At 36.8% G+C, this 16,845-nt stretch overlaps 1 protein-coding gene across 4 annotated transcripts in view; it reads left to right on the forward strand.

The window, feature by feature from the left end:
• The window catches only part of DDX42 (DEAD-box helicase 42), a 34,326-nt gene that overhangs the window by 12,657 nt on the left and 4,824 nt on the right, over positions 1–16,845 (forward strand). For 3 of the 4 annotated variants that reach the window (XM_036899765.2, XM_036899766.2, XM_036899767.2), the window contains 12 exons: positions 3,724–3,785; positions 5,123–5,159; positions 5,974–6,123; positions 9,223–9,327; positions 10,728–10,847; positions 11,697–11,873; positions 12,467–12,595; positions 13,196–13,295; positions 13,873–13,920; positions 14,441–14,538; positions 15,339–15,615; positions 16,374–16,600. In XM_036899765.2, the coding sequence (XP_036755660.2) occupies positions 3,724–3,785; positions 5,123–5,159; positions 5,974–6,123; positions 9,223–9,327; positions 10,728–10,847; positions 11,697–11,873; positions 12,467–12,595; positions 13,196–13,295; positions 13,873–13,920; positions 14,441–14,538; positions 15,339–15,615; positions 16,374–16,600 (1,530 nt within the window). The remainder of the gene's footprint in view (positions 1–3,723; positions 3,786–5,122; positions 5,160–5,973; positions 6,124–9,222; positions 9,328–10,727; positions 10,848–11,696; positions 11,874–12,466; positions 12,596–13,195; positions 13,296–13,872; positions 13,921–14,440; positions 14,539–15,338; positions 15,616–16,373; positions 16,601–16,845) is intronic. The other variant, XM_036899768.2, reaches the window with a different exon arrangement.

The raw sequence follows: 16,845 nt of genomic DNA on the forward strand, positions 1-16,845 counted from the left end.
ATTCTTGGTATATTCTTAAATGGAATGAACATAATCTCATTTGGTCTAGTATTTATTAAATATATACTTATGTAAGGCAGTTAAACTTAAGAAACTTGGCAAAATTATGAATTCTGTATTCTGTACTTTCGGTGTTTATTTCTTGTTATCAACATTACCATCAACATCCAAGAGCTCTCTGTAGAAATTGAAACTTGTGACCATTTCCTTCTTAAAACTCTTCTCACCAGGCTTTTGCATTTTGTCCTTTTTCTCCCATCTCTCTGATTTTTCCTTCTGTTTAATTAATTTGCTTTTTATTATGAAAAATTTCAAACACAAAAATAGAATAATAGCCTGCATGTACCCTTCTCCCTACTTTATCAAGTTACAACTTTTGGCCAATATTGTGTCATCTAACCCCTCCTACCCCTTTTAGATTATTTTAAAGTAAGTCTCAGATATGATCATTTCATCCATTAGCATTTTTATATCTCTATAAGGTAATTCTTAAAAAATACAACTGTACCCAGAAAATCATTACATATCCATCTGTTGTCTGTCATTCTTGTGATTCTCTAATTTCTCATATAGGATGAATCTCCTAAAAGTTCTCTGTATTGATTTGCTGTGTTCACTCTTTATACATTCCTAGTAACCTCATCCACTTCTGAAATTTAATTTACAATGTGAATAATTCATGCCTTCAGTCTCGTAGTCTCTCTTTGGTTTTAGCTGTGCTTTTCTAGAAGCATATTGGCCATTCTTACATGAGTATGTCCTCCTGGCATCTTAAACCCAGTTCATCATCTTTTTCTCCTCAACCAGGTCCTTCTTTTGTCTTACTTCTCTTACATCAGTATTCACATAGGTACCTTGGCTGTCACTATTTCCTTTCACTGTTTCCCCTTTCTTATTTTCCTTTTAGCAGACAGTCAAGCATGCTCCTGACTTATTTCATCTAATCTTCAGAATAATAACAGGGAATAGGAAGAAAAAATACATAAATATAATTTTTTAACTAATAAGAAAACTGAACCTTAAGATAAGTCAAATCCCTTGTCCAAAGTCACTCTGGTACTGTGTGACAGAGCTGGGAATCTGGTTTGTCTTGCTTAGTTGTCCTGAGAGCCTACTAGCTCATTCCAGTACAGCATGTCTCCTTTCCTTTCACTATTGGCTAAGCTCTGTCAGTCTTCATGTCATCTCTTGCATCTATTCCTTCTTTCTGTTTCCACTATAGTCATCTTGCTTTACACTCTCATTAACTTTTGCCTGGTCTCGATTCTCTCCTGCTCAAGTGCTGTACAGTTGCAGTATAACCAAACTAAAGTATGTTTGTTACCATGTTACTACTCTTACTCAAAAACTATCACTTCATTGCTTATGAAATAATGTCCTTCCAGATTCTTCTACTACTTGTTACCTGAAGTCTTTAGCCAGACTTCATCTCTCCTCTAAGGAAGGAGGGAAAGAGAATCCAATATAGATGTGTTTTTGTTAGGCCTAGACATTGCTTTTTAAAATTGGGAACCAACATTTTTAAGATTGGGAGATTTTGTCTAAAGTTTATACTCTTGGAAGAAGGAAAGTAGGGCAATACTAAGCCTGCATTCTTGCATGGCGAAAACAGGCTGTTGCTGAGCAAATGGCTGTCTGCTTTAGATAAGGTATGCTTTTTCTATTAACCATAAGGTCACTCAAATCCCTGTTGTCTTCTTGACATTGAGGCCACTGTTTAGAACCACTTATCATCACACTTGTGTTGTAGTTTTCTTAGAGTGGAGGAATATTTTTCTGAGTTCGAATCTCTTATCAAATACCAGAAAATACAAGACTCCAGGGCCATATGATTCAAGAAAAATTAGCATCCTTCTTGAGAAGAATGTTCCTCTTTGGTAAAGTACAAGCATAGCATGTCTGTGTTAAAAGAAAGCAACTTTTCTTACCCTGGCTCACTTCATTCTTTGCCAGATTGGTAACTATTAGGTATCTAAGTTTGCCACCCTTGATTTAGCAGTCATCAAATTACTTGCCAAAGAGTATACACCTAATAGGTAGCAAGCAGAGCCAGGATTCACCTGTGAAGCTACATTCTTCCTGCTGTATCATTCTGTATCTGAGTTCTTGTAGCACTGTGTATTTCTGCCATAACACTTACCAAAACTATTCACAACATATGTGTGCTTTGTAACATGGTAGTGATTTAGTAAATACATGAAATGATTCTCCCTAGCAGTAAAGTCAGTAAATGGTTTGTAATGTTTGAGATGTCCTATACCTATCTTTTTTTTTCATCTTGAGCTATAGATGTTTCCCAAAGGGCTGTGTTTCTCATTATTTCTTGAGATCCCATGAGTTCGAAGAATAATTTAGCTCTTGATTTTCTAGATTTAATTTCTGTTAGTGCAAGCTGGCATAGCCCTTTCTGAATGGGAGTATACAAGAATGGTCCAAATTCTCTTGCTTGGCATTTAAAATCATTGAAGCTGTTTGGAGGTTAAATCTTTTTGAGATAGTATCATTCTTCTGGGTATTTTTTGGTATAGTATCCAAAGGGTTTTGCTGATTTTAGGACACAAAGATTGCAGAGGGTATTATTGCCAAAGTATCGCATTAGTCCTTGGTCTCAGGTATAAACTTTTCCTAGTGTTTGAACTCAAGATGAAGACTTATTTTTAGCCAATGTTTCAAAAAAAGATTTATGTAGGCTTAAAAATAATAATGTGTTTATCACCAATTTCTTATGTTGCTTATGTCTTCACTTCATTATAGTCTTAAGTCTTACATCTGGCTCAATCTCTTGAAAAGTGGATTGTGTATAATATTTGCTTTTAAAATAATTCCTCTTTATCAGAAACATTTGATTAGATAGAATACCTGACTATGCCAGGTTATAATATAGTGGGTTTTTATTTTAATCCAAGTCAGAAAAACTCAATGTTGCTTTATAACAAACAGTTGTGCAGAATGTGTAACTTTGGAAAAAATTACTCAGTTCTTCTGAGCTTGATTTTGACATATATAAAATAATTTAGATCAGTGATTATCAATGTCCTATGAATAAGAACTCCTGTGGAAAATGGAAAAAACTGTGTGCATTTAACTGCACCCCCAGGGATTCTGAGGTGGATTTAGTAGGTTTAGAGCAAAAGTTTCAACCTGAGGACTGTTGACGTTTGGGGCCCAGTAATTCTCTGTTGCAGGGCTGTCCTTTGCACTGTAGGGTGTTTAGTGGCATTTGTGGCCCTTCACCCATTAGGTCCTAGTAACAACATCCCCCAGCAGGTTGTGACAACCAAAAATGTCTCCAGAGATTGCCAGACGTCTCCTGGGGAGAAAACCACCCTGGGTTGAGAACGACTTTTCCGGAGTCTTTTCCAGAAACCTGCACTGTTTACAGTCCTGTTGCTAAATCTGATGTAAATAGCCTAAAATGATGCTTTGAGAAAGGATGATTGGCCTGAATTTAAGACCCTTTATAGCCTAAATAAATTTTTTTCTAAGTTACCAATCAAGTACTTTCGCTAATGTTTCCATACATGGCACATAATTGCCTATAAAAATCATGCAATCCATTAGAGCCAAGTTTTTAAAACATTTGGGTATTTCTGACAAATAATTGTCAAAATGCACAGCTAAAACTACAGTGGCATTTGTTCATATCTAAAAATTCTTCATAAAGAAATTTCCTTTTCAGTGTTGTTAGTGGCTGTAATTTCACATGGCCTTTTGTTTCGTTAGGATCAGGCAGCTCGAGATATGAAGAGGCTTGAAGATAAGGACAAGGAAAGAAAAAATGTAAAGTAAGTAGTTTTCTTCTCTCTCACAAAGTTTACATGAAAATTGCTAAAGTATTACAAAAGCCTATTCCCCAAGAGTGTATAGAGAAAAATTAAAATACACAAATGTCTTCATTTGAAGTTACCCTTGTATCTTGAATACTATTTTTGGAGACAATAGAGATAACACAGGTCTTTGCAGTAATTTTTTAAAGAGCATTCTTTTTGGGAGAATAGTATTTGGTGTTCAGCTCTAAATAGTTTTTTAGTAAACACAAGAAGGAGTTATAGTGGGGGTTAAAAGCATAATTACTAAAGTTTGGGCTCATTGTTAATACATATACCCATAATTAATACAAAATACATTAATGCTTATATGATTATGAGATACAATGGTGACTATCATAAAAAATTGTGTATTATTAATAAAACCCAACTTATTTAAGGAGTGACGTCATGCTTTATTAACTAGTCAGAACTTGAAATACGTTATTTTCTGGGAAAGAGAATTCTCCTCCTCCTTGCTGAATACACTCCTCTTAAGCCTTTTGCTACCAGACAGAAATAGGCATGGTTGGACTTTTCCCTCTGCTTGGCAATCAGTGCTTCAGGCCCTCTCCCAGGTTCCTGTGCCATGTGGAGATTTCAGTCCTGTCTTTGGTGCTTACTGTGTGTCACATCCTCTTCCAGCTGCCTTACACTGGTGGTGTTGCTTGCCTTAGGAATAGCAAGTGCTCTGAATTAGGCAGAAAGTCTGATTAGAAAGAGATGGCTGTGGGAACTAAGCAGCCATACTTTCTGTTGCTCCTGAGATGCAGCAAGTGGTGATGGTCCCCTTCTCCATGTGAACTGCTTAGGAATTGTAGTCCAAAACTTACATAAGAGATGGTGTAGTTTCTCCGTCCCCAAGGATTATGGTTGAATGCAATTACTCCAGAGCTAGAAACTCGGGGGAACATTAAATTGCAACATTCTTTTTAGTTTATATAGCAAGTGGAGGATTTTTTCAAAAAATAAAATGCTTTTCACAACTTCATTGTGTTTGTTGTACAGGGTTGACAAGGCTAGGATCTCTGGGTATCCATTTTCAAAAGTTTTTACTCCTTATGCCCTTCCTAGTAATTGATGTTCCTAGGGGTACCATATCATTGCATTCAAAGGAAATGCAAGTTGCAGGTTATAGAGTGAAGCCACACGTGTATGATGGATGGATAGTTTACAGTGTGCTTATTGCTGCTTTGTTATGGGTTAGTGTTGAGAGTTCCTGTGCTGTAAGGAATTCAACACTAATCTGCTGTAAGTGTGGAGCTGGGTATGTGGAACATTTGCAGGGAAGTTTGTTTCTCCGCTTGTTTTTCCAGGGGTATTCGAGATGACATTGAAGAGGAAGATGACCAAGTGAGTTCCTATGCAGTATTTCTATCTTCTATTTTTACCCCACAAAGTGTCTACTGGGGACAAGCTAGAGCTTGCCTTCATTGAAATGTCATTTGACATACTCCTTTTCTACATGTTTGACCAGTTGGTAATATAAAGATTCACATGCTCTTCCCATGTTGAGAATGGAACATCTGATCAATTGTGACATGAAAAACAAATATAGGCTTTATTCAGCTTGATTTTTTTAAAATTCAAATTTAATGTTTATTCTGATTAAGTCAAGAAGTAGAGTAGTGTGGGACTACTAATGGCCTCTAGCAACATCTCACTTATACCTCTTTCTAAGGGTTCTGTTGGTAATTCTTAAATCTCAGGATGGAGCATTACTTTAATGACTGTCCTTGAGTATTTTTCCCATTGTTCAGTCGTGGGATGGTGAGGAGGGAACCAGAGTGAGCAGTAACACATTCCAGGTTTGTGACCCTTTTAATCAGTGTCTGCCTCCAAACTTGGACTGGTAAAGCCAAACATGTATTCCACAGCTCTGAGCAGGGGAGGTAGACACCCCACCCCAGGAAGGCTGTGGAAGAAACAGATTTGTAAGTCTTCTGTTAAGCACATTAATCATTTTGTAGTGCTAAATGTCTTGTTCATTTCTTCTGATTGTCCCTCTCAATACTGCTATTGGTAAAGGATCATTTCTAGTAAAAGTCTTGCCTTACTTGGTATTTAAACTGTGTGCAGTCATCTGGTACACTGTGTGCAGTAATTACAGAAGCAGAGATGTTCTCATTTATACTTGGGATGATTATGAACTTGTGCTTTCCTGCAGGAAGCTTATTTTCGGTACATGGCAGAGAACCCAACTGCTGGTGTGATTCAAGAGGAGGAGGAAGATAATCTGGAATATGATAGTGATGGAAATCCAATTGCACCTTCCAAAAAAATCATTGATCCTCTTCCTCCCATTGATCATTCAGAGGTATGGTATTTCCTGCTGAATTTGATTCTTGTTTTAAGCTGATAGTTTTCTTCATCTTTAATAATTAGGTTTTCTCAGTGTCTGAGTACTACTGGCTCTTACTCCCTGTGTCATGAGAACATTTGTTCTTTGGGATCTTGTCATCTCTGCTAAGTGGTTGAGTTAGAAAGTGACTGAGTCGGTGAGGCTTTATAGCCAATATTGTTCAAGGTTCAGCTGAATCACTTGCTCACGTTCAGTGTTAGGCTAAGAATTTTTTCAAGCACTTGTACATGTTTTCCAGACCATTACTAACCTTCTTGCTTTGAAAATGCGCCCTTGGTCCTGCATTTGGTTTTTAATTGTTTTAAATCTTTACTGTTTTGCCAGATCTGGGGAAGGTGAGGGATGGTTCTTTCAAAGTGGAACCAGGAATTACAGTTCGCTAAATCAGGAAAAGGAATGAGGTTATCAGTATACCCACTTGCAGAAAAATCAATGTTTCATTAAGGTTAAATACTGACTAGAGCTTGTGTGTCCCAGTGATTCTAGATCTAGAGCAGTCGTTCTCAGAGTGTGTTCCAAGGACTCCTGGAAGTATCTGCTCAGGGAGTCTACAAAGTCAAAAGAATTTTCTTAATAATGCTAAGATTATTTACCTTTTTTACTGCGTCAGCACTTGCATCAATGGCTAAAAGCAGTAGTAGGTAAAACTGGTGATGGCTTAGCATGAATCAGGACAGTGTTCTACTGGTCTGTTACAGTCTTCCCTGTCAGACCATCATAGTTAAAAAAAAAAAGCCAGCTTCACTTAAGTATACCCTTGAAACAGTAAAAATTATTATTTATTAAATTTTGATCCTTATGTTACATATCTTTTTATTCCGTGTGGCAAAATGGGAAGTGGAAGTAAAGCATTTCTCTTGCATGCTAAAATATAGTTGTTGCAAGGAAAAGCACATAGGTGTTTGGGTTGTGAGCATAACTAGGTTTTTTTTCCTCATGGAACACTGTTTTTACTTGAGAAAACAAGTGACATTTTAAGGAAAGCAATTCATGGTGTTTATCACCAATGGTAGAGGTTCAGGCTTTTGAGCAAAAAGTAGAATTTGGGAGACATATATTCACCACAGTGAGTTTGACAGTTTTCTAATACTTAAGTCTTTTTTACTGAAATTGATAGTGATAAACAACTGTGATTTTTAAAAATATATAATGAGATGTTTCACCATTTGGATGATCTGCATACTACCTCAGGGAACCAGTATTTTCAAGTGGCCAATGCATGATATTACACAATCATGCCTCAGTAAATAAAAGGCTCTTGAGAATGCATGCTAGACCCATGGAATATAATGTAATGGAATGTGGAAAGTTCATTGATGTGGTGTCAGATTACACAGTGAAAATAACCTTTAAGAAATGACTGATTGTCAAGTTTTTAGCGTAGTTTTGCAGAAAAGTAAAAACATAAGACTCTGAAAATAAATGTTCTTCTCTTTTCTAACTACATGTCTTTGTGAGACCAGATTTTCTTCATGGGCTTCAATCAGAGCAACATACTACAACAATTTAAATATAGCAAGAACCATTTTCTTTTAAATCAGACCTTACAGAGATTTGTAAAAATGAAAAGCAATGTTATAAAGGTTTTTTTTTTTGTTAAAGCATTTATGTTAAAGCATAAGGACTTATTATTTTTTGAATTAATAAATTTTTTTGTTCTAATATAGTATTGATAGATAGAACTCCAATGAACGGAAACTCATTGTATTTTTGTTAAGTGTAAAGGGCACTCAAGGCTAAAAAGTTTGAGAACTACTGGTCTCGACTAGAGTATGGGTTATGTTCAATTTTTTTAATGTTTCCTTTTGCACAGATGCTACCACATAATACCTTGGTATTTTGCATATGGCAAATGAAACTAAAGTACGTGAAACTGACCTAGGAAGAAGCATCCACAGTAGAGGGTGAAAATCCAGTAAGGATTTTCATCAGAATAATTATCTAATATTTCATTTGGAATAGTCATCTAATAAAATGTTTGAGATAACAAAGTGCTCAAACCTCTCATCATGCTGGGGTATCCCACAATTGTCCTAATGTAATAGGCAGTCTGCCAGAGATCAGAAATAAGGAAAAAGGAGATCCCTTCTGCCTATAATAGCTTTCTTCACATTATTTTTTTTTTTGGATACAAAAAAATTTGTGTGTAAAAATTTACATATTTCTGTTTGTGAACACAAACAAAAACCCTTGCCCTTGTGGAGCTTAACTAAAGAAAAGGAAATCTGTTAACAGCTTAGTGCAGCAATGTGGGAAGCATGACAAAAAGTTCTGCCTATTGATAATGCTAAAGGGAAACTTAAAATTTTCTTATTCTCTGTTGATAGTGCCATAGAAAGTTAATTACTTTTTAGGCTGTATCCAGAATAGTGAAGTTTTTGACCACCTATCAAAGACTTATATTCTCCTTAAAAAATAAGTGTATTATAAACAAAACATACCATGTTGTCAAAAGGGAATCATTTAGCCAAATTCATATGTGGTTATATGCTTATTTTTATATTATTCGTTGCAGTAAGCTTATGAAGAGAGAGTAGCAGAAATGGCTTCTTCCCTCTTTGGAATTGGAAATGCTTAGCCACACATTTTTTTAAAGATATGTAAACAGTTATTGTTTTTAACAGATAGACTTGCCTTCTAAAGGCAGAGCTCTCTTCAAAGAAAATACTAGAAATGTTTTTAAGTCCCTAGAACTAGGTGACCAGCTTACTCCAAAACATATTCGAATGTTATAGGGTGTAACATCTTCTTTAAAATATGTGTTCTCTGAGGCCTTTGGCATTGTAAAGATACCTTAGTCTGTGTCAAGGTTGTTCACATCTGAGGTGTTTTAAGAATCTCTTCAGGAAGTAGGTTGGTGTTTATATTGAAAACGGGAATAGGAAAAGGTACTTGTACTTTGGGGATGTGTGTCATGAATAAGTGAATTCTTTTGTTCTCTAGCTGGTTATGGCTTTACTTGTGTGTAATTATAAAAGGTTGTTGTGCATTAAAATCAAACTTACAAGATTGACTCTTGAATTCTAGACTAACTTTGAATAATTGGACCTGCAGATTGACTATCCACCATTTGAAAAAAATTTTTACAATGAGCATGAAGAGATAACCAACCTCACCCCACAGCAGCTAATAGATCTGCGGCATAAGCTCAATCTTCGGGTAAGTCGTCCATGAAGCCAAGTATTCTTATAATGTTAATTAGTCCAGGCTTAGTATTATTGCTTATCATAACTAAAAATAGTCTTTTTTCCTAATGGTCCCTGAACTGTCCTTGATAGAGTAATAACTACATCCCTTGGGTTCATGTGTCTTGATTTTACTGTTTTAGTCTTCCAGTTATTTTAGGATAGGATTATTTTTTCTTTTATGTGACATACATAAATGCTATGTGTTCAGCCAACTTTTATGTTGTGTTGGAACAATGGGTCATTGTGACCTTAAAATTAATCAGCAATATTTCTGCATGAGTACAGTGTGCTAAGAACTGTGTTGGGTAGGCTAGAGATGAAGGGTAGGAGTCCTCATCTCCAGGGAAAAGAGACAAGATTAATAGATGTGAACAGCATGTGAAGTCTTAGAATATTTCATATGTAAAATATGCTTCTCAAATTATATACAACATACTTTGTTTAAAGATAGAAGAAATTAACACCTTTTAAAAATATGCATGCACTTATTTCAGAAAAATAGTTTAAATTGTCCACCAAAAAAGTCAGGAGTTGTACATTGTTTTTGGGTGTTGCTAGATGTTAGTTAAGTGAAACACAGATAGATAATATGGTAACATCTACTCTGATGTGGACAACTTTCTGGCCTGTGTCTCCTTAACAGTCAGCTGCTAAGTGATGTTTGAACTTCTGTTTTCCAAAAGGTGTGTGTGTGTATACTTGTCTTTTTCCAAGAGTGATCACCCCTAACCCCCCCCCAGAAAACCTTTTAAATGAAATCCTAATTGGAACTATGAGCATCACTGGAAAAGCAGTGAAAGGTTACTGCTGTTGGAGTCAGCATGGAGGTTATCAGCCCCATTCCTCACCTGGGTGCAGTTTGGACAGTGCCTGACAGTGGCTGGACCATCACTAAGTGGTACATTAACTCTTTAGGCATAATTGAAAATGGAGATAGTAGATAATGTTTGTCACCATTGGGCATAGACGTGTCTTATTTGGAGTTCATTTGCACTATTCATTTTATTTCAAGAGTAAATCTTATTTTTTCTGCCATCTGGTTAATAGTTACACAAAATGGAAAAACGAAAAACCATGAATCACTTTTTCCAATTCATTGAACAGTTTTTCGTTTCTTATGAGAAAATGAATTAAGATTCCTAGGCACTTGATCGTTTTAAGTCACATGACAATTATCTCAGGAATATTTTTTTATGAGGTTTTAGATCCATTGAGTTCTACCTTTTTAAACAATGTGTGCTTTGGCTACAGATTTATATTTTCACTTCTTCATATTCAAGCTAGATGCTATATGCAGGTAATTATTGTTGAGCTTCCAGTGCTGTTCATTTTGAAGTATAAGTCATTCGTGCGAGTTGTGTTTATTTCTAGGTCTCTGGGGCTGCACCTCCTAGACCAGGAAGTAGTTTTGCTCATTTTGGGTTTGATGAACAACTTATGCACCAGATTAGGAAATCTGAGTACACACAGCCCACTCCAATACAGTGCCAGGTAAGTAAAATGTACTGAAAAGATGAAGTGACATGATATTCAGTTGACTGTATTTTATGAACAGGTCAAAGCAATAAAATTGTGTTTAGTGCAGAATTATATTGACGTGGATAGAAGATGTCCAGATAATTCCTCTCTGGCTTAGTCTTCAACTTTTGATTTAATTAAGGAGGAAAAAACGACATGTGTGAAATCCAAGATTATTTTTGAAACCTGTAAAAATTACAGAGCAAAAGCGAGTTATTTATCACCCTAAGAAGTTGCCTTGAGGCTGGGAATTGTTCTTTGTATTTGATAAATGTTTTGAAAATACCATCTTAAGAAACAGTTCTAGGCCTCAAAAGATTGTCTGTGGAGAAACAGTGCTGTCAGTGTGTAGGATTTATTTGTCCATGACCTGAAATTTCTCATTTATAACTTAAATAGCTTTTCTTTCCCATTAAAGTGTGGGATTTATTCATTCCTGCACAGAAGATGAGAATTTTCTGTATATGGATGATACAGTCTGTTGTATACCTTCTCAAGGGTAAGAAATTTTAGTAAGCCACTTAACATTATAAATTTGCAAATTACCACTTCTGTATTTCTAACAAAATGTAGTCATTCATATTTTGTAAATGATGGCCAATCCACATGAAGAGAATAATAATACTATTTCCTATAAATCAAGAAGTTGATGGGAATTCCAGGTGTACCTCATTGTTTCATAGTTGTTGTGCATAACCCAAGAGATTTTAGTTCCATTGGAAATGAATGTCAGTAATAGTCATTTACTCTAACCCCAGGATTTCCTTCAGTACATGTTTAAAATTGCAAGTTCAGAGTGGATATACTTCATTTTTCCTCTAGGGTGTGCCTGTGGCATTAAGTGGTAGAGACATGATTGGTATTGCCAAAACAGGCAGTGGAAAAACTGCAGCCTTTATCTGGCCCATGTTGATTCACATAATGGACCAGAAGGAGTTGGAACCAGGTGACGGACCAATTGCAGTGATTGTGTGTCCTACTAGGGAGCTTTGCCAGCAGGTATGTGCTTTGTGTAGAATGCCCCTCTATGTGTGAGGTAGGAAGGGACTAACCAGTCAAATGGGTAGAATTACCAGGAAAATAATATTTTAGTTGTGGTGGATTTACCATTACATGAAACATACCATTTTAACCATTTTAAAGTATACAGTTTGGTGGCATTAAGCACATTCACTTGTGCTGCCAGACAACTTCTGGAAAATACTATGTGTTACATATTTTCTGTATAACCAGATACACACTTCAACTTAAAAACTGTTTTGAGAGAAAGAAGTATGGTACAGGAATTATAAGCTCCCAGCGATTTCTCCTCCAATAGTTCATTTTGCTTGATAGAAAGGCAATGATAGGGTTAGGAAGAGTAATGAAAAAAATAATCAAGGCAAGAGTTTAGATAGCCTGTTGAGATGTAATAATGGTACTTTATTCATTTGCTTTATGAGTAAAATTGCAACTTTAAAGCATTTTCTAGCTTTTGATTTTCTATGACATCACATTGGTTGTGTGTTTTTCAGAATTCCTCTGGGGTTGTGATAGAGATGTTTGTTAGTGGCACAGTTTGTTAATATGTCGTCATGTCAACAACTTTGTAGATCCATGCAGAATGTAAGCGGTTTGGGAAGGCATATAATCTTCGATCGGTGGCTGTGTATGGAGGAGGGAGTATGTGGGAGCAGGCCAAGGCCCTTCAGGAAGGGGCGGAGATTGTTGTGTGCACCCCAGTAAGTATATCTTGGGTTTAAATGGCTTCTGAGCCTCTCTTGGTATGGAAAAAAGGCTAGTTACTAGAGGAAATCCCCCTAAAATGTGGTAAAGTGGGGTTGATAATACCCTGGTAAATTGCAGCTAGTGGCTTTGGTTTAATTTTGATTGGTCGACAAAAATAGCAGTCCAGTAAGGTTCTCTGACATAGATACTCTTAGTAACTATAGTTCCCCTCACAGTTTTTTTCTTATGTTCTCCTAAAAAATGGATTTGTGGTTACTGAGAGCATCAATAATCAGAAAGGCACTCAGCATCTGGTCAGAACTGCCTAGAATTAAGACACATCAATAAGGCTTTAAATTAGGTCACTTCAGATTGCCTCACAAAAATACTTCTGGCCATTTTCCCACAATTTAAATCATAATTAACATAAAGGAGAAATCTAATTGAGCTTTCAAAATTTCTATTCTTTTGGGCTTGTAATGAATAAAGTCCAAGGCTGTTGCACTAGTGTCTGGTACAGTCCAAGACTGGAGTATTAGCACTTTTGCCGGGAGCACAGCTCTGGAAAGTTCTTGTACATGCCTTTGATTATACTTTTCATTTCTGAATCCCAGGGCCGATTGATTGATCATGTGAAGAAGAAAGCTACCAATCTTCAAAGAGTCTCTTACCTTGTGTTTGATGAAGCAGATCGAATGTTTGACATGGGATTTGGTATGCCTTGAGCACCAATTTCTTCTGTCCCCATCATCATGATACTAGTTTTTTCATGTCCTTTTAGACTTACCAACTTGTTTTCTGCATGAGAAAAGCTAAAAATACTCCTGGATACTGTAAAGAGATGGCTAAGATGTTAACTATTTTTAGGAGTTCTCTCAGAAAAAGCATTTTTGGCTTGATTGGGTTGAGGACATTTGAAAGTACCTTTGAAAATAAGGGGAATATTTTCTCTATGCTTTATTTTTATTACATGCCTTTGATTGTGGAGGTGAGGGTCTGTGTTCTTAGGTAGGTGAATGTCATATCATTCAGGGCCCTTTGTTTTCCTGTCTTCCTTGACTTACCAGCTGTGTGAAAATTCCAAATGCCTCTTTATTGATTGCAACAGCACTGGACCCAGCCTAACGGGTGGAGGGAATATGTTAGAGTTTCATACTGCATGATAGGTGTAAGAGTTTCAAAATTTACTTATAACCTCACATATGAAGATTTTTACTAAAAATGACTTTTTACAGGTATCACAAACTAGTACAGAGTTATAATACTGATTTTACTGTTCTACTTCTTCCAGAGTACCAGGTGCGATCCATAGCAAGTCATGTTCGTCCTGACAGACAGAGTATGTATAAAGCAGTTTTATTCAGCCACATTTGTACTCAGAGTATAACACCTATTTGTTTTATAAGCACTCACAGTTATGGCAGCAAAAATGATCATATTACTGGTGAGAACCATGGAAAAGGAGATAATAATAGTTAATCATTATCCTGAGCTGGACAGGACCTTAGAGATGATCAGATAGAACTCATTTGTATAGATGATAAAACCAAGGCTGAGAATTAAATGACTTGCCTCAATTTATACAGTTTAACCAGTGGGTAAAGGCGAGGCACAGTGCAGATTTCTAATTTGAAGTCAAGACCATTTTTCTGAACCATGCTGACAACCGGTCTTAACTGAAAATGTATAAAAATAGAACAAGGGCAGATCTTTTTTCCTTAGTGAATAAAATTTTTAACTGAATTGAAGTGCAGTAGGTTTGTTTTTAAAAAGTGAATAATTCTGAAAGTAGGAAGCTTAGTGGGTATTCAAGAAAGAAGTCATACTGTTTCTTTAAAAGAATTTACTTTACGTTTTAGCTCTCTTATTCAGTGCAACTTTTCGGAAAAAGATTGAAAAACTGGCCAGAGACATCCTGATCGACCCTATCCGTGTGGTGCAGGGAGATATTGGAGAGGTAACCCTAAGCAGGGCTAGGTGGGACCCAAGCTGTTATTTCTTATGTTATGGAGACATGAAATTAATTTTTCACTATTGAGAAGGAAAAAAATGCTATTACATATTTACAGATGAGGCAACATGTTTCAGATTTGGTTTTTAAAAAACACAATGGGGGGAATTTGAAATAAGATGGCAAAATGTTTATTGTTGAAGCTGGATGATGAGTACATGGAGCTGATTATGTTTAAAATTTTTCCATGGTAAAGAGTTAAAAAAAAAAAACTTCTGGGGGATTTAAAAGAAAAAAGCAAGCTAGAACACTAATGGTCAGTTAGGATAGAACTGACATTTCAAATGAGTGTGGGAGGAGGCCTGCAGAGCATGGAGTGGGTTGATTTGAAAGGCCTGGTAAAAATGAGCTCGGGTTTTTATTACCTGTTCATATGCACTGTGTGGAAAATTTAAGTTCTGAGCAATTAGCATTTGACATTTGCTTTATTTATTTGAGTGCCTTCTATGTGCGTGTATGACCTGCACATAGTGAGTGGGAGGGACAGAAAAGGAGGTTACGTGATTAGGGATAATCTGAACAGGCATATTAAAAAGTACTGCCAAGTACTGGGGCTTACAAATTACTTAGGTGTATGTATACAACGGGGGAGATGGGGAGCACAGTGATGTGAGAAGGAATGTGAAGAAGAGGAGAGATTGTTCAAGGTTCTTCTAGAAGCAAGTAGAAAATGTGCTGTCTGGTCCTTGTTGAGGTGCCCTGTGTCACAAATGTCAAAATCATCTGTTTCATTTATTCCTTTTTAGGCAAATGAAGATGTGACACAGATTGTAGAAATTCTCCATTCTGGGCCTAGTAAATGGAACTGGCTTACCCGGCGTCTGGTGGAGTTTACCTCTTCAGGGAGTGTCCTCCTGTTTGTTACTAAAAAAGCCAATGCTGAGGAGCTAGCCAGTAACCTTAAGCAGGAGGGTCATAATCTTGGTCTGCTCCACGGGGACATGGATCAGAGTGAAAGAAACAAGGTCATCTCAGACTTTAAGAAAAAAGACATCCCAGTCCTGGTGGCCACAGATGTTGCAGGTAGAGGATGAATTCCCCAATAGCCTTAGGTTCCTGTGCTGTAAGGATACTCTGTCTTGCTGTATGAGCCCTACAACATCTGAGCAGGCTGACTGAAGGCATTCTTTTGGCCTAGCTGGCCATGCCCTGTGGGATGGCAGGTCAGAGCACAGTGATCACAGTCTGGAGCTTGGGTACCACTTTTCATTTCATGTTTCTCTCTGAAAAAAAAGAATCCCTGCAGTTGGAAGACATTTGGGGGAAAAATTATAGAGGCAGTTATATCATAGACTATGCCCTTGTTATGTGTCTGAATATAGTAGTTATCTCACCTTGAGTATTTAGTTCGGCATACTTCATTCAAGATCAGAAAACTTTCTGAAGTATGGTTTTTGGCTTTGTTCTGCTGAGTTTCAATAGCTACCCTTAAAAACCGGTATTTTCTCCCAGAAAGGAAATAATTTCTCTGTTTCAGTACATGTTTGATAATAGTTTTCATGTTTTTATATATTCCTATTGCAAGAGAGAGGCCATGCTTGGCAGGTTGTTGACAGCAGAAGGTGTGTGTTCCTTACACTAGACAGTCCAGCATCATAGAATCTATGAAAGTGAATTTTGTCCTAGAGTCATAACTTGTATGCCTGTATCTGAGCTCACCACACCATGCACTTTGCCTAGATAAGAGGAATGTGGCTTCTTGGCAGATGAGCATTTTTTAATTACTTTGGTCTTTTGACTCCAGATGATAAATAAAGACTTAAGTTGTTTTTTTATTTCAGCCCGTGGTCTGGACATTCCTTCAATTAAGACTGTCATTAATTATGATGTGGCCCGAGACATTGATACCCATACTCATAGGATTGGCCGCACAGGGCGAGCTGGTGAGAAGGGTGTGGCCTATACCTTGCTGACTCCCAAGGACAGCAATTTTGCTGGTGACCTTGTCCGCAACTTGGAAGGAGCCAATCAGCACGTTTCCAAGGAACTCCTAGATCTGGCAATGCAGGTAAGGGGCTGGGCACACTTCAGGTTACTCCAGGTTGTAAAACTAAGTGAAAAAATTGAAGTCTGAGGCAGATAACAGAAATATGATTAAAATGTACCTGGCTGGTCTTCTCTTCCTCTCAACAACATATGTTAAAAAGTTACTCCTTTCTTTCTGCTAAAATCTGTTCCTCTGAAATTTCTGTTTGTTGCATACCACAATTGTGCATAAATTTCATTGCAAAGATGGCTGCTATTCTTACAGCC

The sequence above is a fragment of the Manis pentadactyla genome, chromosome 4 (genome assembly GCF_030020395.1).
Source record: "Manis pentadactyla isolate mManPen7 chromosome 4, mManPen7.hap1, whole genome shotgun sequence".
NCBI classification, from domain to species: Eukaryota; Metazoa; Chordata; class Mammalia; order Pholidota; family Manidae; genus Manis; species Manis pentadactyla.